This window comes from Peromyscus maniculatus, chromosome 19 (assembly GCF_049852395.1).
Source record: "Peromyscus maniculatus bairdii isolate BWxNUB_F1_BW_parent chromosome 19, HU_Pman_BW_mat_3.1, whole genome shotgun sequence".
NCBI lineage: Eukaryota > Metazoa > Chordata > Mammalia > Rodentia > Cricetidae > Peromyscus > Peromyscus maniculatus.
In genome coordinates this window covers 3204450-3225920 of record NC_134870.1, presented here as the reverse complement: position 1 = coordinate 3225920, position 21471 = coordinate 3204450, and the positions used below count along the sequence as shown (strand labels likewise).

Sequence of the window (21471 nt, the reverse complement as noted above, 5' to 3'; positions counted from 1 at the left end):
GTATACTTATCATTAAAGATGAAAGCAAATTTACATATTAATGAGGTGGGTGTACTCGTTTTGACATAAAGAATGAAATCTTGGATGGACATTGTCCAGCAGAGACCATCCCCAAAGCCTTTCTTCAGAGCATTTCTTCTCAGCCTTTCTTCAGAGCATTTCTTCTCATAAATATAAAAATATAAAAGAGCAGAGGTATGTTTGGGGCAATTTTAGAAATTGTTGGAAATACTGACTTAATCCTGAGCCACAAGTCTTTTAACAAATTCTATGAAACTTAAGCATCAGTTTTGAAAATGAAACCACTCTAACACAATATGGTCCAAGTCGGTGTATAGTATTACAGTTTGATACATTCCGGTGAACATTCGGGAGGGAAATACTGGAAGGTTTTCTTCTCCAGAGAAGAGCAGAAAACTGTGTGTGCATGGTGGCAGTCGGCAGTCTGTAACACACTGTAGTCTTGAATCAGGCTGCGTTTGTTGGTGTGTGCTGTGACATGTGAGGTGCAAAGCACACGTGTTTGGAACCAGGGCTGCATTGACGTCACACAATGCGACGTGAGCGGACATTGCCAGAAATACCTTGATTCTCTGTGCAGTTGGTTTCCTGATAACTTGGTTGTTGAGCGTTCAGAATCCTTCACGGTTTTTAACCCCCGCATTTTTTTGTGTGACACCACGTGGGCTCACAAAGCACAGGTGAAGGGGCTTTTGTGTCTCTCATCTCCTTCGCCTGCTTCGTCCTCAGAGAGCTGGGTCTCATGGCTTTACCCCGCTGTCCTCACACAGCCTCCTGTGTCACTGGTCTCACGGGGTTGTAGCTGCTCCTGGCTGGCGCCCAGTGGCTTGATCCCCTAGAGGTGGTGACCGATGTCTTATGTGACTAAGGAACCTGGGTGTCTTGGAATGCAGATGCCGCCATTGAAGTGTTTAGGTTGAAGTGTCTTGGAGGTTCTGACTGAGTTTTTCTGAACTTCTGGCAGGGCCCCCGCCTCTCTGAACGACACGAGTATGCTCCATGATCCTTGCCTGGGTACATTTGGAGGACCTGTGTTCCCATGGCTTGTGCTGGGTGGCTATGACGGTAAGAAGCTGTCAGGGTGTTTACAATGCGGAAATCAAGAAGTCTTCATTTCCCATCTCTTGAATCTCAAAAGTATCTCCTTTAGCTTTGGGGTTGAATTTTACTCGGGATTTAAAAGAAGTGAGCCAGGTTTGGTGGTACACACCTTTTTTAGTTTTTTACTCAGCATTCAGGAAGTAGAAGCAGGTGGAAATATTAGTTGGGGCTAGCCTAGGCTACATAGTGAGATCTTGTCTCAACAAAACAAGAAAACGAAAAGAAGTGGGTTGTTTTTTTAAAACCAGTCAGGACAGTGACTCAGCAGTTGTTCATGGCATGGCCGATGCTTCCTAGGGCAACTGCTTTTGGGATGCACCTGGCTAGGTAACACCCCCAACATCTGCAGCCTGATTGCTGCCAGCCTAACAGGTTTTCTCCAGTCCCTAACGAGGCCAGGTAGTTTTTCTTCCCTCCGAAGGGAGGAGAGAAGTTGTGATCTGTATCTGAGACGTGTTCTGCCTCACGTCATAAAAAGCCCTTTCTTATATGGTGGGAAAAGGATGATGTCATAACCGGCCTTCCCACAGGGGAACGTGGGTCTGGTTTCTCTCTCTCTCTTTTTCTTTCTTTTCTTTTTTTTTTGTTTTTGTTTTTCTTTTTTTTTTTTGAGACAGTCCTAGAACTCACTCTGTAGCCCAGGCTGGCCTCAAACTTACAGAGATCCGCCTGCCTCTGCCTCCCGAGTGCTGGGATTAAAGGTGTGTGCCGCCACCACCACCCGGCTGGATCTGGTTCCTTATTCCTTCCATCTGAGTAGACTCCAGGAGATCAAAGAAGGGTTGTGTGAAAAGTGAAACTGTTAAAACTGAAAAAACAAAAACATAAGAGGGATTTTTTTTTTTTAAAGAAAACTCAAAAGCCACAAAAGGAAAGACTGAATTTGATTGCATAAGAATTCTAAAGTCACGTGTGAAAGAGAGCATAAAGTTTGTTTTAAGACAAGAGGAAAACTCATTTTTTAGCACCTTCCTGGCCATGGGGAGCTATTTCTTCTCAATGAAGTTTGTTTGCTTTCCTTTCAAAAAAAACATTTAAAAAGTAAAAGGCAAGAAACTGCGCATACACATACTCTATTCATAACAGACGACATTTCTCTGTTAATAAAAAGGGCTGTGTGGTAGGAGGGTCGAGTTTAAAGTAGTTGAAAGCTATAAGAAGCAATATAGATGCCAGTGTGTGTGTGTGTGTGTGTGTGTGTGTGTGTGTGTGGTGTTTGTGTGGTGTTTGTGTGGTGGGGGGGTATGGGGTGGGGGGGTATGGGGTGGGGGGGTGTAGTGTTTGTATGTGGTGTGTGGGTGGGTGGGGGGTGTTTGTGTGGGGTGTGTGTGAGGTGTGTGTGTGGTGTTTGTGTGTGTGGTGTGTGGTGTTTCTGTGGGTGTGCGTTTGTGTGTGGTGTTTGTGTGTGTGTGTGGTGGGGTGTGGTTCACATGGCAGGGATGGGACAGGGTGCATGCGTGTGTGCACAGAGGCCAGAGAAGGGCCTCAGGAGTCCTCTGTCACTCTCCACATTTTATTTGACATCGGGGCTCTCGCTGCACCCTGACAGGCTGGTGGCCAGCAAGCCCAGCGGTCCTGCTCCACACAATGCTGGGTAACAGGCGGCGTGACTGGCCATTCCCACCTTACGGGGATGCTAGGGTCCAAAGTCAGTCTTTGTGTTTGCACAGCAAGTGTGTCTCGCCTGCAGCCCCCAAATGACTTTAATTATATGGAGGAAATGCTCGCGTTCACTTCTGCTTGGGAAGTGAGATCACTTCAGTCTTTGTACCCAACCAACTGGTGAAAGCCACAGAACTGAGAAAACCCTGTGGTGAAGACCTGCAAGGTTGCCTAGTCACTAGTCTAGGCCCCAAGCAGGGACGGCTTCTTCTGTCTTTTGCTCTGGTGTGTCTACAGCACATAAAATAAAACCTGCCCAAGGTCGGACTCCATATTTTGTTTAATACAGGATCAGAACTTTGTAGAGAAGTTTGAGAGAACTTATCAAACATTGGATACACTCATAGTTTTGACTCAAAGATGACAGGAAAAAACTGATTCTACAAATATGAACTTTATGTATTAAAATATTTGTAGATAGCCTTTGTAGGAATTTTGTAATTTTTTAAAATTGGAGATGTCCACTGGTTAAATTATGCTGGAGCATATGACACTGCAGAAGAGAATAAGAAAGCATTTTGTATCTTTATGTACTGAAACGGAGCAGTCTCTTAAGACGGTTTTTTGTGGGTTTTGTTTGTGTTTGGAGACAGGACCTTGCTCTCTAGCTCAGGCTGGCCTAGAACTTGACCAGGTGGCCCGACTAGCCACAGGCTTACCTTCCTCAGCCTCCAAAGTTCTCAGATGTAATGCAGTAGGTTCCAATATACATAACTTTATACTGTTGGAGAGTAGATGTCACTCTCTGTGAAAAGAAGAAAGAGAATACACATGTGTCTGCTTGTGTGTGGTTGTGTGTGAAACTGTTGGCAGCTGGCTGGCCACAGCCTGAGGAGGAGAACTAGAATAGAACAAAACATCTCTGCCTACTTTGAAGTTTCTACAGTGCACACACTGTCACTAAGAACCACCACTGTCCACACACTGTCACTAAGAACCACCACTGTCCACACACTGTCACTAAGAACCACCACTGTCCACACACTGTCACTAAGAACCACCACTGTCCACACACTGTCACTAAGAACCACCACTGTCCACACACTGTCACTAAGAACCACCATTGTCCACACACAAACATCATTGGCCAGCATGGTGGCGCACGCCTTTGATCCCAGTACTCAGGAGGCAGAGGCAGGTGGATCTCTGTGACTTCAAGGCCAGCCTGGGCTACAGAGTGAGTTACAGGTTAGCCTGGCTACCTATAGAAACCTCATCTGAAAGTACGAGAGGGACTAGAAAAGCAGAGGTGGGGTCGGCAGGAGTGGGAAGTGCAGCAGAGGTCACTGGGCGTCATGTGTTGAAAATACATCATAGACATGTATGAAAAATATTGAAGTAAGGCGCATTATGTATAATTAATAAAAAGAAGCGTAAAAGAGGAAAATACCAAGAATTGATGCTTCCTTGTCTTTAACGGAGGCGGTTCTTCCTGAATGACGACTGTCGGAACCTTTGCGTTTGTATGTTAGCTGAGCTAGCTCAGGCCTGCTCTGTGGCTCCTGCTCACAGAGGGAGCTCCAGTGGAAGATCAGCAGTGGACTGTGGTTTCTCTGACTTTGCATGCTCATACTCAGCTCTTTGATGTCACATTTTTGCTTTCTAGATCAGAACTACAATAATGCCACGGCGCTTGTGATCACCTTCCCTGTCAGCAATTACTATAACGACACAGAGAAGCTCCAGAGGGCCCAGGCCTGGGAGAAAGAGTGAGTCACTCATGGGGCTGGACGTGGGCAGTGTGTGCACCTGAGATCTGAGTTATGGGATCGTTTTCACTTGGTAGTAGCTATACTAAGAAGTCTTTGAACAAATTTACCTAGAAGCAGGCGGTTTAAACAGGTATTTATGTGCAAGAATACAGACATATTCATACACCTTTGTACAGTCCACTTATTTTGAGTATTCCATTTAAGGCTTCCCTCAGCCAGTCCAATGTTCTGTTAGCATAAATAATGTTCCCTTTAGCTGTCCTGCCCACCCCGTCTCCTCAGCCTCTCACCCACAGCACTAGGCAACCACAAATCTGCCTTTTGTCCTCATAGACCTTACTGCCATGAAATGTTGTATATGGTTTATATACGTGGACTTTCACGTCTGGCTTTCCCTGCCTCCCCTCATGTGTTCAAGGTTGTCCATATAGTGAACTGTCAATGCTTTGTTGCTCGTTTTTGTCCAACTGCTCCACTGTATAATCACACCACATTTTACTTGTGCATTTGTCATTGACACACATTTGGGCTGCATCAGTCTTTGGACTGTTCTGAAGAATGGCTCTGTGCATGTTTGTATATGCACTTTTATCAGACCTATTTTCATTTCCTTTGGAGACAGACTTATCTCCGTAGGAACAGAATCACTGGGTCTTACCGTAACCCTGCTTTTAACTGCTTGAAGACTGATTGGTGGATTCCACTATGTGGTGATGCTCATCTGTGCTTGCATGCTTTATTTGACCTTTTCATGCTGGCTGTTCCGATGAGTGGCACTGAGCAACGTTTTCTGATTTCTTTTTTGTGATTTTAGACTGTCCTGTGTGGCCCAGACTGGCCTTGAACCTGCTGTGTAGTGGAGGATGGTTTTGAACTTCTGACCCTCTAGCCTCCGCCTCCCGAGTGCTAGGATCACAGGCTTGCACCACCTGTTTTGCGCAGACCCAGGGGCAGAACCCAGGTTTCCACGCATGCTCAGCGGGTGCTCCACCATGGGAGCCAGCCCTGTGGTTTGCATTTTCTTGATAAAAAAATCTCAAGCATCTTTTCATGAACTTTTTCTCCATATCCTTTTGCCCCCCTTTAATTGGATTGTCTGTATTTTTTATTATTTAGAGTTGTAAAATTCTGATATATATTCTAGGTAGAAGTCAGTCCCTTATCAGATATGTGATTTCAAGATATTTCCTCCATTTCTGTGGTTCTCCCGCTTTACGCTTTTGAAGGTCAGATTTTTCCTTGCATTGCCTTACTTTTCATGTATCCATGATCCAACACAATGACAGATTTATTCTTGTGTTTTCTTCTGAGAATTTTATAATGTTAACTCCTCTGCTTGATCCATTTGAATCTTTCACACCAAGGCCTCTATCCTAGGCAAATGTTTTGCCATGGAGCTACACACACAGCCCTTGGTTTGAGACCAGGTTTTGCTATAGAGCCCAGGCTAGCCCCTACACCCCCACTCCCAGCCCATTAATTCTTGTGTATGGCATGAGGTAAGGATCAGCTTCACTCTTTGCTTATAGCTAGTCATCTCATTGTCTTGAACCATTTTCTCTCCACGGTGGAGTGGTCATGGCATCTTCATCAGACACAGTATGTCCGTAGGTCTTGCTGTCATGGTTTTGTCTGTCTGTCTGTCTGTCTGTCTGTCTGTACTATGCCGGTGTCACACTTTCTTGATCGCTGTGCTAAGTTTGGAATTAGAAAATGGGAGTCCTTCTTTGTGCATCTTAGTCTGTTATGGCTGCTTGGCCTTGCAATTGCATGTGAACTTTAGAAGCCGCTTATGATGTCCGATAGTCATCATAATAAGAAATCAGATGGGATCTACAGTGGTGTTGAACTTCTATATCTGCCCTTAAAACTTTGCTCTGTGAGTGTGTATTCATTAAGCCTGCCATGGTGGTGATGCCAGTGACCCCAGTCTTCAGGCTGAGGCAAAGGGATCACTGAACTCAGAAATCCTAGACCAGCTTGGGCTTATAATGAGTGGTGTCTCTGAAAACCAAACCAAACAAACAAACAAACAAACAAACAAAATACAGCAAAACCGTGAGCCAATTTTAAACATCTTCTGAACAGTACAGTAGAACAGTAGAATTTCAGGACTGGGGTTACAGTTAGGGGTGGAGCGCTGACCTTAGGATGCCCAGGGTCTTGTGTTTGGGGCTCCACATCACCACAAAAGGCAGACCGGTCAGCAGCTGGAATTTGCTCACAGTCTCAGGGCATCTCCCCAGGCTCCTGGGCAGAGTTAAGCAGGATGGCGTTTGTCATGAATGTTGAGACTGCTCTTACTCAACTATTGTGTAGTTTTTAATTAAAAATGTAAAAACTTGTTTACTCTTTAGGTTTATTAGGTTTGTGGAAAACTACAGGAATCCCAATCTGACCATCTCTTTCATCGCTGAGCGAAGCATTGAAGACGAGCTCAATCGGGAAAGTAAGAGTGACGTGTTCACCATTGCCATCAGCTACGCCATCATGTTCCTGTACATCTCCCTGGCCTTGGGACACATCCAGAGCTGCAGCAGGCTTCTGGTACGTGTGAGGGGCACGTGGGGTGGGTGCTAGAGGCCGTGAATAGCTGTGCTAGAAATGACAGTATGAACTGTGGGTGCCACGTTTCCTCTCCTTACTAATTCACTTCCCAAAGCTGCCTCGTGTGTGGTGGGGTCTCAGTGAACATCGCGCTGACAGGGGCGCTTTCTGTCTTCTGCATCTGGGTTCTTCACTGTAAACCTCAGGTTTACTTCACGTAAACTGCGTTTTTGTTTTGTTTTGTTTTTTTCCTGTTTGCCCATGCCATCGCCTGTGAGCGCATGAACTTTGTTGTTAGGGAGAAACCTGGAAGTTTTTCTGTGTCCTCTCGCACTGTGGACTGCACGTTTAACTCCTGTTTTGGACAGACCCTGTAACAGGCAGGACAAAGAGCTCTCTGATGACCTCTGCCTTTGCCTGATATCAGGTGGACTCTAAAATCTCGCTGGGCATCGCGGGGATCCTGATAGTGCTGAGCTCAGTGGCCTGCTCCCTGGGCATCTTCAGCTACATGGGGATGCCACTGACCCTCATTGTCATCGAAGTCATCCCATTCTTGGTGCTGGCTGTCGGGGTGGACAACATCTTCATTCTGGTGCAGACCTACCAGGTAAGTGTTCGTCGCCTCAGGGAGCTCAGACTTCCAGGCTCTGGTGTTTGTGAATGCCTGCCCAGCAAGTACACACCACACACACACACACACACACACACACACACACACCGCCCCACTGCCTATAACAATACAAACAGCTTCACATCCTTTTCCTCAGCAGCTCCTTGGTGTCTCTGATTTGTCATGCATATCGTGGGACCAAGAATCAGCCCGTTCTTTGATGTATGAACAGATAGAAAATAAGAATTTGGTATTAAATACCATTTTCACATGTGTTTCTAAGAACTGACACCAAGGAAATCATTTCAAGTATGAGTGATGTTAAATTGATTCCAGACACACAGCAGATTTGCGGTGTCCTGAGGCACCGCTGACGGCACAGGGGCCACACAGTCTGCCGTTGTAGAACGCGGTCTCGGTTGCCTGGGGTCCGTCCTCGTCTGAGTGGAGACTGAGTGGCATCCACCCTCCTGCAACCCACGTGCCAGGGGTTGTCTGATGGCCTGAGCCCGGGTTGGTGATCTCCAGTTCACCAGGCGGAGTGGCTGGGCAGTTCACCGGCCTAGCTGCTGCAGCTGCTCATCCAGCCATACCCCCCCCCCCCCCCGTTACCCCGAGGTAACACTAGACAGGAGCGAGATGGCGTTTCTGTTGCAGAGAAATTGTAACAGTGCATTTTTCTTTGCTTCAAGAGAGATGAGCGTCTTCAGGAGGAGACCCTGGACCAGCAGCTGGGCCGGATCCTCGGGGAAGTGGCCCCTACAATGTTCCTGTCATCCTTTTCTGAGACCTCGGCCTTCTTCTTTGGTAATTGTCTGTGGGTTGTGCTCTAGCTTGCTGGGTATCTGACGATGGCCCTGGGCTGCTCCCGTTTGTGAGCTGTTCCATATTGGAGTGCCGCCTGCTGGACCGCAATGTCTGGGGATTGGCAGTGTCTCGGGAGTCAGCTCTCAAGTGCTCTCTCTGCTGTGCGTCCCAGGAGAGCAGTGATGCTGGGATTCAAGATGACAGAGACTGGGGCTCTTCTGCCTCCTCCGCTTCTTGTGCCTGTAGCATGTGTTGGTGTTGGACGATGGCGTCCCTGTGTGGCCTCGGAGACCTTGGCAGTGCCACACACATTGGCATACAGGAGCCTCTGCCTTTGTTTCCAGACGCACTTCCTCCCTGAACACAAGCTCCCCGGGCAACAGGCTCGTTACTGAGCAGAGCTGCGTGTAGTGCCTCAGTACGAGGAGCCAGAATGAGCCGGTTCCTCGGGGAGTCCTCGGTGCAGAGCCCTCACTGAGTAGTGATGCTGCCGGCCCCGCCCGTCTCCAAAGTGTCCACAGAGACACTGACTCGGTCCTTGTAGAGGCTGGATGCGGCTGCAAGTCTGTGCTGAGGAGACCCAGTCTCTCCTTGTCTGAGGCCACAGGCCGCAGTGCCCACATGACCGCCAGCTCTTACACGGGCCTTTGCAGGCGAGTTAGCTTTCATGCTGGCTCCTCGCCGCTCTGCATTTCTACAGGGAGAATCTTTGAAGCCTGTGGTCTTCACTGTGCCCCTGATAGGCACAGGTGCCGCAGGGAACGAGGATTTCACTTTTCTTCTAAGGAAAGCAGGGCAGGCGTGTGCCCATGGTGGCAGCGGAGATGGAGCCTCAGCATCAGCCCGACCTCAGCAGACTTTACCGTTTGCTTTGGCATCCTCAGGACGGCACACGTCCCATCTAAAGAGGCAGATGCCTGCGTTGGTTTGTAGGATCATGTGACCAGCCCAGCATCACAAAGTTTGATTTTTTTTAAGCCCTAAATGATATGGCGAATCTAGATTTTTGTTTAAACCTTATTCCACTATTAAATACTGACGACCTATTAAGAATAGTTTTGATCCTAAAATGATGGGTATCGTGTGGGTCATATGTGCATGGCCCCGAGAGCCGCAGTCCTCCAAGTGGTGTGACTGCCTTCCTCTCCCTGCAGGGGCGCTGTCCTCGATGCCGGCCGTCCACACCTTCTCTCTGTTTGCGGGCATGGCGGTCCTCATCGACTTCCTCCTTCAGATTACCTGCTTTGTGAGCCTCTTGGGCTTAGATATTAAGAGGCAAGAGGTAAGATCCAGGATCTGTGTGAGTCTAAAGTCTGGGTCATGTCAAGGGTCTTTCCACATCCTCGTCCTCTCTGTACCCTCAGAAAAACCGGCTGGACATCCTGTGCTGTGTCAGAGGTGCTGACGACGGAAGAGGCACCCAGGCCTCCGAGAGCTACCTGTTCCGCTTCTTCAAGAACTCCTTTGCCCCCCTTCTGATGAAGGACTGGCTGCGACCAATTGTGGTGCGGACTTTTCTGTGGTTTCTCTGTCTTCCTCCACAGCTGTGCCACACGCCTGCTGAGGCTTGGGATGGCGATCCCAATCACTGTTAACACACTGCCAAAGTACAGAGGCAAGCAGTACGGTAGCGAGGTCCTTTCTGCGGCTTCTTTGTTTGTTTGCTTTTGTTTTTTGAGATGAGCTTTCTCTGTAGACCAGGCTGGCCTCGAACTCACAGAGATCTGCCTGCCTCTGCCTCCCGAGTGCTGGGAGTAAAGGTGTGCGCCACCACCGCTGGGCTGCCCTTGGATTTTCTGTCTTACTCTAGCAAAGTCTGGCTTTGGACTGGGAGTGCAGTTCAGTGGTAGAGTGCTTGCCCAGCCTTATGCAAGGCATGGGGTTCAGCCTCTCATACCACCAAAAAGAAAACAGTACCATGTCTTTTGTCTGTGAGGTTTTATTTCTGTTCTTCAGTTTTTTGTTACATTAGCAGCTGGTGTCTTGCCATTTGCTTTTCCTTCCAGGTAGCTGTGTTTGTGGGTGTTCTGTCATTCAGCATTGCAGTCGTGAACAAAGTAGAAATCGGATTGGATCAGTCTCTCTCAATGCCAAATGTAAGGCGCTTTCTTTTCTTTAGCTTTTAGCTGATGATGAGTCGTTTTCAGAGCATGTGTGTGGGTGCTAATGCTCGCTTCTGCATGCAGATCATGTAAGGGGCGACAGTGACCTCCAGGGCTCTGCTGGAGCGGGCCACTGGCCCTATGAACTCACACCGTTCTTCATGGCACAGCCTTAGGGATGGAGCAGCCAGTCTCCTGAGGTCACCTCATGAGGTCCCCTCTGGTTGGGGCTTAGCAACAGTGCACACTGGGACCTGGGGACGAGAACCATGAGTCTAGGTTGGCGGCTCGGGGTCCCTCTTTTATCTTAGTAGTCTCCATCTCCTTTTGTTCCCTCCAAACATACTCTTCTCTTCTTTGGTCTTCTTTCAGGATTCCTACGTGATCGATTATTTCAAGTCACTCGGGCAGTACCTGCACTCGGGTCCGCCTGTGTACTTTGTCCTGGAGGAAGGTCATAACTACACTACCCACAGAGGGCAGAACATGGTGTGCGGCGGCATGGGCTGTGACAATGACTCCCTGGTACAGCAGATATTTAACGCAGCCGAGCTGGACGCCTAGTCAGTATCAGGACTGCCTGGTCCTTTGTACTTCTTTTTCTCTTTGATGTGTTTATTTTGAGATAGGGTCTCCCTGTGTAGCCCAGGCCAGTCTTGAACTCGGAGCTTGTCCCGTCTCAGGCTCCTGGGAGTTAGGGCTGCAGACCAGCTGTGCATCGCCGTGTCTAGCTTTGGTCTTTTAGCACAAACAGGCCAAAGGAGGAACTCTTGGCCAGAATCAACTCAGGCCTGGAATTTCTCACTAAAAACAGATTTTCTTGGGAAAGTTGCTTTTTGTTGTTGTATTTCAAAAAGTCTGTTAGACCAGGTTTCCTGTGCACAGAGCAGGCGCGTTGGCCACGCATCGTCTTGAAGGTTTGTGTCCAGTCACGCCAGTGCAGCAGTGCCACAGGGGAGAGAAGGACTGAAGTCTCCAGGGAGTCCCCCAAGTCAGCCGTTTTCTCCTTTTCTCAGCACCCGCATAGGCTTTGCCCCCTCGTCCTGGATTGACGATTACTTTGACTGGATCACGCCACAGTCCTCCTGCTGCAGACTCTACAATGCCACCCACCAGTTTTGCAACGCCTCTGGTACTTTGATCTCCTTTTCTAGAGCTTTCCTTTTTTTTATTTCAGAAAAATGGTAGCATCCCTTAACCATTTCACTTTGCCTTAGTTTGTGCCTGTTGTCCGTGTTGGGGCTGCATCTCCTTCCCTTTGTCGGTATCCTTCTCCTGAGCCATGCATGCACATGCCCTGGCTCAGGACTGCAGATCCAGGACACCCGGGTCCCCATCAGGCCTCTCATCTTGTGCAGACCATGTTAATTTTCTCCATGAAAGCTGACAGTCCTGTGCTGTTTGGTGTTCCTCGGAACAGGGCGCCTCCTTCAGGAGGGTTTGCTGGATGGTTTGATGAAATGACGTGGGTCTGGTGTTTATTGCACTATGAAATCACACGGAGCTGAAGCATCTGAAGGAGGGAAGGGTGCAGGAAAGCATTGTACCTCATCTTAAGTGTTTGTTGTTACTGTTGTTTTTGTTTAAATCTTGAGGCTCATTTTTCTAATGATTGGCTCTCCTCTGTTGCCAGTGATTGACCCAACCTGTGTCCGCTGCAGACCTCTGACTCCAGAGGGCAAACAGAGGCCTCAAGGGAAAGAGTTCATGAAATTCCTGCCCATGTTCCTTTCCGATAACCCCAACCCCAAGTGTGGCAAAGGGTAAGTGCTGCAGAGCCCTGCCAGATAAGCATCCACCGTAGCTTTAACTTGAAATAGGAGACAGAGTCTGCATGAATAGGCTTGTGGGGAAGGGCCTCTTCTCTACCTGTCTCAGTCCTGTAAAAGCAAAGACCCCGTTTAAAGAAAACTCATCAGTTTTCAGCAGATTTAATCCTCACTGGGCACTCATTTTCCATGCTGTGGTTCCTGTCCTGACCCTGGGTATGTGGATGGAGGCAGATTCCTGTGCATATCACGAAGGGGCAGAGGCCAGGGTGGACACCCTGGAGAGTTAGAGGCCCATGGCAGTCCCATTGTGCCAGTGGGCTGAAGGAACAGCATCTCTGCTTTGGTAATGTTGCCACACTTTAAGGTTTAGGTTCTTCTAACCCCTGCTACCCCAGCCATGTGAAAGTATGAGCTGTCTGAATCCTCAGCCAGCCAGACCACCTGTCTTAGTTAGGTTTCTATTGCTGTGAAGAGACACCATAACCACAGCAACTCTTATAAAGGAAAACATTTAATTGGGTGTCTTACAGTTTCAGAGGTTCGGTCCATTATCATCTTGGTGGGACATGGCAATGTGCAAGCAGACATGGTGCTGGGGAAGGAGCTGAGAGTTCTACATCTTGATCCACAGGCAGCAGAATGAGATTGTATCCACACTGGGCATGGCTTGAACACAGAAAACCTTAAAGCCTGCTCCCTATAGTGACAAACTTCCTCCAACAAGGCCACACCTCCTAATAGTGCCACCCTTTACATGCTTATGGGGGCTAATTACATTCTAACCACCACATTCCACTCCCGGGCTCCCATAGGCTTGTAACAATATCATAATGCAAAATTTATTTAGTCCAACTTCAAAAAGTTCCCATAATCTATAATAGTTTCAAATGTATTTAAAAGCCTAAAGTTCCAAGTCTCTTCTGAGATTTATGCAATCTCTTAACTGTAACCCCCTGTAAAATCAAAATGAAAAATCAGATCACATACTTCCAACATATAATGACACAGGATATACATTACCATTCCAAAACATAGGAAATGGAGCATATTGAGGAAATACTAGACCAAAGACCAAAAACCAGCTGGGCAAACTCCTATAGTCAGAAGTTTTCCTGTGTTCTGGCTGGCCAGTGGTCAGGACAAATCTCTCCCACTCTCATCCCCCAAGTAAGCACACAGAGGCTTATATTAATTATAACTGCTTAGCCATGAGCTCAGTCTTATTACTGACTGGCTCTTACACTTTAATTAGCCCATAATTCTTATCTATGTTTAGCCACGTGGCTTGGTACCTTTTCTCAGTTCTGCCTTGTCATCTTGCCTCCTCTGTGTCTGGCAACTCCTGACTCAGCCTTCCTCTTCCCAGAATTCTCCTTGTCTGCTTGCCCTGCCTATACTTCCTGCCTGGCTACTGGCCAATCAGCATTTTATTTATCAGCCAATGAGAGCAACACATTTACAGCATACAGAATGACTTTCCACAGCACTTCCCCTTTTCTATCTAATCAAAAAGGAAAGTTTTAACTTTAACATAGTAAAATTACATATAACAAACAGTTATCAAGCAAGAATTACAGTTACAATATCTAGTCTGTTTGTATTTGGCAAAATTAAAGAAAATATTCTATCATCTATCCTATATTTGTGAGCCTAAAGTTTCATATCTAATTTATCTTTTATTATGAGTAAGGAAAATTATAACTATTTAGTCTTCAACTACATTCAAGACCCAGAAGGATATACTAGTACCTAAGTAAACAGGAAGTGCATTGTAAGCAACTTCCAAAAATCTAGAATGACAGAGACAGCTAGACAGTCACCCAAAGTTCCTCTGCAATGTTGGGGCATCTATCTTCAGCTTATATGCCTAGAGTCTCTAAGTCGCTTCTCTCTGTGTCCTGCAGAATCAACACATATTCACAGCATACAGAACGACATCCCACAGCAAACTCCAAACTCTGCATCTCCATGTGATGTCAAAATGCTTTCCAGATCTCCAACTCCTTTTAGCTTTGTTGACTGCAGCACACTTCTTTCCCTTGGGCTGGTTCCACCCCCTGTTAGCAGCTTTCCTTGGCAGGTACCCCACAGCTCTGGCATCTACAGCATCTTGGGGTCTCCAAGGCAATCCATGCTTTACCTTCACAGCTTCACACAGTGGCCTCTGTAGGTCTCCGTTCAGGGACACCCCTGACACACATGTGGCCTCAATGGCCTTCCTTGGTCATGGAGGAAGATTCTATAACCCATTTCTTCCATCCTTGACTCTAAAGCCAGAACCATGTGGCCAAAGCTGCCATGTTCTGCTGCTTGCTGGGGCTGGGACATGTTCCCCAGTTCAATTACATCTTCACCAGCTTTCTGTTTTCCATGGTTTCCTTCACTGCCTAAGCTTAGCTGTCCTGGAACTTGATCTGTAGAATAGGCTGGCCTCAAACTTAGAGACCCGCTTGCCTCTGCCTCCTGAGTGCTAGGATTAAAGATGTGCATCACCACACCAGGTTCTAAAACTTTTTCTTTAGTCCCTTTTCACAAGTTGGAAGCTTAGCTGGGTGGGATCTTGCCCTGAGGTCACCACTCCCTTTATTCCATTTCTTTATCTGTTTATCTCCTTGGCTTAGCTCCATTCCACTTATGGTGGCCTTTTTCTCTTCAAATTGTACATTTTGTATTTTTCCGTGCTCAGCTTGCTCCTTTTCATTACAAATCCTCTTTAAAGTTAACACTAGTAATCACACAACAGAGGTTACTAGGCTGTTCTCAGATTTCCTCTGCCAATGCAGTTAATCCAAACTCTTCACTTTAGGCTCAGGCAGACTTTTCAGGCAAGGGCAAAAGGCAACTACATTCTTTATCAAAATATCACAAGAACAATCTCTAGGCCGCATATTAATATTCTTCTCCTCTGAAACCTCTTGAGCCAGGCTCCCACAGTTCAAATCACCCTCAGTACCACTGTCTTCCATGCTCCTACTAATATGGCCCATTAAGCATTGCTTAAAATATTCCACTGATTTCCTGTCCCAAAGTCTAAATTCCTCCAAAGAAAAGCATGGTCAGGCCTATCACAGCAACACTCCAGTCCCTGGTACCTACTTCTGTTTTTATTTTGGGAGCCAACCATGACGGTGGCAACTCTTATAAAGGAAAACATTTCATTGGGCCGGCTTACAGTTTCAGAGGTTTAGTCCATCATCATCATGGTAGGACATGCTGGCATGTGGGCAGACATGGTGCTGGAGAAGGAGCTGAGAATTCTACATCTTTGATCTGCAGGCGGCAGGAAGAGAACTCAGACACTGGGCAGTATCTTAAGCATAGGAGACCTCAAAACCCACCTCCACAGTGACACACTTCCCCCAACAAACCACACCTCCTAATAGTGCCACTCCCTGTGAGCTTACAGGGGCCAGTTACATTCAAACCACCGCACTGCCCATTGCCCACATGGACAGGAACATGTGGGCCCTTGTCTGGTCCAGAAAAAGTAAAGATAAGAGGATTGATTGGGAAGCTTTTGTAGGTGAAAGCTGACTACCACATGTGTGTGGTACGACTCACATGATGTGCTTGATTTTTATAAGAATCACATTTGAGCAGTCTTCTTACCTGTGTGTGTCATGTCTGTTTTGAGATTTCTGCTAGTTCTGGTGAAGACTACCTCTAAAAAGTAAGAGAAGAGTAGATCTTACAACTTGCTTTGCTCGTGATTATCGAGGTTATTCTGGAATTTTCTTCCAGAGCATGTGAGTTCTTTGCAATTCAGTTAGAAAGTAATAGCCAAAGTAGTACCCCGTGTAGTGTCATGCCAAACACCTCACTGGCCTTGACCCATTTCGCACTCCCAGCCCGTGGGCATGTGCTGGTATGCCCATTCACAGAGGGGCCGTTGGGGCTGAGGTGAGGGGTGGGTTTGAGTCCAGGTCCTTGCCCCTTTTCCCCTGTGAGAGCAGTGCCAGGTCAGCTCTGCATGATGTTTGGTTTTGAATGGAACCGGATGGAGAAACAGTATCGGCTGTGCCCCACACAGACCGCAGTGGTAAGATAATGAATGAGGCAAAGCCTCCTCATCCATCTGACCTCCGAGGGAGGTCACCCAGAGTGCTCTTGTCCTACCAGTCCACTCAACCATAGCCTTTCTGACACCCCTGGCTCGCCCTCAGGGGACATGCTGCTTACGGCTCAGCTGTTAACATCATCGGAGATGACACTTACGTTGGGGCCACTTACTTCATGACCTACCACACTGTACTTAAGACCTCTGCTGACTATATTGATGCCATGAAAAAAGCCCAGCTTGTAGCCAGTAACATCACAGAAACCATGAGATCTAAGGGGAGTAACTACCGCGTGTTCCCGTACAGGTAAAGCATGGAGGGTTATTTGGGGGTCGGGTGGGGGGTGGGATTGCAGATCCCTAGCTCTCATTCTGACACCTGCTTTACCCTTAGCCAGGAGTGGTGTATGTGGGGCATTTGAGGTGAGCAAGGCCAAGAGCTGGAGCATCTGCTATGCTCTGGGGACCACGGGCACCGGATTTAGTGTGCTGCCCCAGCCCAGAGAGACACATGAAGCACCACAGAGCAGGGACACAAGGGACATGCCAGTCATGCAGTCAGCAGCTGGCAGGGACCTCTGCCTGCTCAGGACCCCGGGTAGTGCTTTGATAGACTTTTCATTTGCTGGGGTTAGAGTTTTTGTTTTCTAGTTGCTGCTGCTGCTGCTTTTTCCTCGAAAAATAAGGAAGGTGGAGCAAACAAACGATTGCTTTTCTCACACAGTAGGCGTGATCTCAGTTGAAGAATGGCGCCTCTCTGGGGGCAGCCTCTTGGTGTGGCTGTTGGGAGTGCGGGTCCTAGTTCTCAGGCCGAGCTGGCTAACAGTGTCACAGCCCAGGGTGGTTCCCAGAGCAGACTGGGTCATTTGTTTCTTTTCCTAACAACCAGTGGAATTCTTTGGAAGTGTTTTATGAGGCAGCAGGGAATTAGTCTTGTAATTGAAAACTGTATGTAAACACCCGTTTGCAGTTAGTTTCCAGTCGTTCTTTGGATGTCAGTGGCTCTCAACGATAGTTGGGTGGCTCTAGGTGCATCGTGCCGATCCAGGTGGTTTCCCGGGGTGTCTGTTACTTTTCAGCAGTCTCCTCACTTTGCAGGGTGGCAGGGAAGAGAGGGTGACCCCAGGAATGCGAGCTCTAACCAGACTCTCCTCCCCAGCGTGTTCTACGTCTTCTATGAACAGTACCTGACCATTATTGACGACACCATCTTTAACCTGAGTGTGTCTCTGGGCTCCATATTTCTGGTGACCTTGGTGGTTCTGGGCTGTGAGCTGTGGTCTGCAGTCATCATGTGTATCACCATAGCCATGATCCTGGTCAACATGTTCGGTGTTATGTGGCTGTGGGGCATCAGTCTGAATGCTGTTTCCTTGGTCAACTTGGTGATGGTGAGTCCTGCTCTACTCTGACTTTCCTGTGACCTTGCATGAATTGTTCCTTGGGTTTCATGTAAGTTCCCAGGGGGCCTGGAGTACTGTGGCTGCCGTTTGCTCTTAGTGCACAGGGAGAGATGGGACGAGGGCTTGAGTCCAGCTGGCACGGAGGGAGCACTGAGAACATCTGGAGCGGAAGCTCACTAACAGTAACAGTTTCTGAAGCCGGGCAATCCCAGCGCTCAGGTGGCTGAGGCAGGAGGCTTGCAAGTTCAAGGCTGCAATCTTCTCTCCTTCTCTTTGCAGCTGTAGTGAGTAGGGTTGTTCATGGTGCTGTGACGTGAAAATGTGGTTCCATGATCTGGTGTGGGTGCACTGTCTCCATCATTCAGAAAGGACAACAAAGCCACGTGACCTGGTGTGATGGCACACACTTATAATCCCTTATAATCCCAGCATTCAAGAGGCTGAGATAGGACTCCTGCCAGTTAGAGGCCAGCCTCAACCACACAGTGAGTTCCAGACCAGCCTGGAACTGGCTGGAACAAATTGAGATCCTGTCTCAAAAAACGACAAACAAAGACTGGGGTAACTCACTCAGTGTGGTAGAGTGCTTGCGCAGGACGATGAATCCTGAGTTCAGTCCCCGGCATACGGAAGCTCTGGAGTGCACACCTGTAGCCCCCGCCCGGAGAGGCAGAGTGAGAGGGTCAGGAGTTCAAAGTCCTCCCCTAGGGGCACAGCACATTAAATGAGCTTCTGTCTGAAAAGCAAGAACCCTGTAGCCTACCGACCTCAAGACGCCTGAGCTGTACTTACCAGGTCATTCTGTAAGGCTTCCTGTAGAGTTGCCAGGTTGTTAGAAAGTATTGAGGATGTAGCCAGGCATGGTGGCGCACACCTTTAACCCAGCACTCAAGAGGCAGAGGCAGGGGATCTGAGTTTAAGACCAGCCTGGTCTACAGAGCAAGTTTCTGGACAGCCAGATTACATGGGGAAACCTTGTCCCGAAAAACAACAACAAAGCTGGGCGGTGGTGGCGCACGTCTTTAATCCCAGCACTCGGGAGGCAGAGGCAGGTGGATCTTTGTGAGTTCGAGGCCAGCCTGGGCTACCAAGTGAGTTCCAGGAAAGGTGCAAAGCTACACAGAGAAACCCTGTCTCGAAAAACCAAAAAAAAAAAAAAAGAAAGTATTGAAGACATGAGCCTGAAAAGTGTTAATGAAAGGTAAACATTCAGATAAGAACACCTTCAGAGTGGTAACGCAAAGGAAGAAGTGTGCTGGCACAGTGGCAAGAATAGGTAACCCTGGAAAGTTTCCAGAGAAGTCCATCGAAGCCAAGATGCTGCAGTTAAGTGGAGCTCTGGGTAGTGCCCAGAGAACTTCAGAGTTCCCTGCTGTGGTTGGGGGAATTTTCAGCTGAAAAAGACCTGTTCTCACAGGGATGCTTTATTTCAGAGCTGTGGCATTTCTGTGGAGTTCTGCAGCCATATAACAAGAGCATTCACGATGAGTACCAAAGGGAGCCGAGTGAGCCGAGCGGAAGAGGCGCTGGCCCACATGGGTAGTTCTGTGAGTATGCTAGGCCCCAGGAGAGGTAGGGCCTACAACAGGGTGCCTCTCAGAGACACACAAATTGAGTAGGTAAAGCAGAATTTGGATCCATTCCTTAAATGGCAGCTCCAGCAATGACAAAATTTCAGTTCACTAAATAGCTAGCTACATCTTGAACAGACCTGTAGCTCCTCAGAATTGTCCTTGTGTGGTCTCTTATAAGCAGCTGGATGGCTTAAACAGGACACTGAGGAAATCTAGACCCGAGAGAGCTGGACGCCAGCACTGTGTGGTGACGGCGAGGATTTCCTAAGTCACTGTGTCCACTGAGCTCTGTAGTTGATGCCTGGAGGTCTTGGATGCAGTTCTTTATCCCTGTGCTCCCTCCCCATCAGTCACTTGGCCGCTGTGGAAAACAGTAGTAGATTGAAAACTTAAACATTTGCTTTGTAACGTCAGATACTTAAAGTATTTCCCAGGCCAGTAAGATAGCTCAGCAGGCCAAAGGAGCTTGTTCTGCAAGCTTGGTTTTGATCTCCAAAACCCACGTCAAAAAATGTAGAGTGAGAAATGACTCCACAAAGTTGTCCTCTGAGCTCACATGCATGCTGCTTGCCCACCCCCCACACCGTAATCTTTTTACATTTAGTTTCCGTAAAGAATGTGTCTTGGTTCGGATACTGCGTGATTTGAACCAAAAAAACAAGGCCACTATAGTTGGAGGTAGAAGACAGTTTTCTAGGAAAACATATGGCAGCTACCTTCTGACCTTTTCTAAGATTTTTATCCAGGGCTGAGAAGGCTCATTCAGTGAACTCTTTGCCACACAAGCATGAGGACCTGAGTTTGAACCCCAGCACCCACATAAGGGGGTGGGCGCAGTGGTACACACCTGTCACACCAGCCCTGATAGACGGAGGGGTGGATCCCTGCAGTTCACTGGCCAGCCAGTCCAGCTGTCTGAGCTCCAATTTCAGAGAGATTGTCTCAGCACATAAGGCGGGGAGCTACTGAGGAAGACACCCAGAGTCAGCCTCCGGCCCCACATCTGCACTCACACGTCCTCAGACAACTCGTGCAAACCTCCGGCTCCACATCTGCACTCACACATCTTCAGATAACTCGTGCAAACCTCTGGCCCCACATCTGCACTCACACATCCTCAGATAACTCGTGCAAACCTCTGGCCCCACATCTGCACTCACACATCCTCAGATAACTCGTGCAAACCTCTGGCCCCACATCTGCACTCACACATCCTCAGATAACTCGTGCAAACCTCCGGCTCCACATCTGCACTCACACATCTTCAGATAACTCGTGCAAACCTTCTAGGTAGAGAGCCGTGTCTCGGCAGTTCTGCAGCTGCCCCACACCCTCTGGACACCGCTGCTCGGGCAGGTTTGTGTGAGCGTGCTAACAGGTCATTTCTACCTCTTCAGGTATTCAGTGGAATCACGCTTACAAAATTTGGAGGGATTGTGGTGTTGGCCTTTGCCAAATCTCAAATTTTCGAGATATTTTACTTCAGGATGTACTTAGCCATGGTCTTACTTGGAGCCACTCACGGATTGATATTTCTTCCTGTCTTACTCAGCTACATAGGTAAGTGCACTTACTTTTCACAGGCATGGGAGAAAAAATACTGCTAAAAGAAAATTGTATTAGCTGAGCATGGTGTCAGAAGCCCAGTCCCAGCGCTCAGGATCCAGAGTTCAAGGTCATCTACAGCAAGTTTGAGACCAGCCTAGGGGGAAAGCCCCTGACTCAAAATTGTTCATCTTGAACGTTCCTGTGTGGTATTTGAATTTGTACTGATAATTCATACTGCATACAAAGTTGTAAAGGGAAAGAGTAAAACCTCCCCGGACTTTATGGTTAGCTAGATTCTTTCACTAGGCATTCACTGCTGTTTATTTCTGGAGGCTTCAACAGAAGCCTAAAGGGAGCTCCTGGAGGTCATCAGGCTCGGGCTGGTGGCTGCTGCCCTGAGATGAACGAGGAGACAGTCAGCCCTGCCAGCGGTACAGAGGCCCCTTTGTTTTCCCTGTGGTGGCTGTCCAGAGCCGAAGGCTGTTGCTGCTCTTGGTGATCCCCTCACAGAAATGACCCCTGGTTGAAGAGAACAGGACTCATCTGCCTTAC

At 48.0% G+C, this 21471-nt stretch overlaps 1 protein-coding gene across 1 annotated transcript in view; it reads left to right on the top strand.

Annotated features, from left to right (window-relative positions):
* Npc1 (NPC intracellular cholesterol transporter 1) overlaps positions 1 to 21471 on the top strand; it is a 54421-nt gene that overhangs the window by 31928 nt on the left and 1022 nt on the right. Inside the window, exons 10-24 of the mRNA XM_016007803.3 lie at positions 986 to 1086; positions 4391 to 4493; positions 6854 to 7043; positions 7471 to 7653; positions 8349 to 8463; positions 9618 to 9745; positions 9828 to 9968; positions 10470 to 10559; positions 10938 to 11128; positions 11582 to 11697; positions 12199 to 12328; positions 16501 to 16701; positions 17554 to 17785; positions 19231 to 19344; positions 20769 to 20931. Of these exons, the coding sequence (XP_015863289.1) occupies positions 986 to 1086; positions 4391 to 4493; positions 6854 to 7043; positions 7471 to 7653; positions 8349 to 8463; positions 9618 to 9745; positions 9828 to 9968; positions 10470 to 10559; positions 10938 to 11128; positions 11582 to 11697; positions 12199 to 12328; positions 16501 to 16701; positions 17554 to 17785; positions 19231 to 19344; positions 20769 to 20931 (2198 nt within the window). The remainder of the gene's footprint in view (positions 1 to 985; positions 1087 to 4390; positions 4494 to 6853; positions 7044 to 7470; positions 7654 to 8348; positions 8464 to 9617; positions 9746 to 9827; positions 9969 to 10469; positions 10560 to 10937; positions 11129 to 11581; positions 11698 to 12198; positions 12329 to 16500; positions 16702 to 17553; positions 17786 to 19230; positions 19345 to 20768; positions 20932 to 21471) is intronic.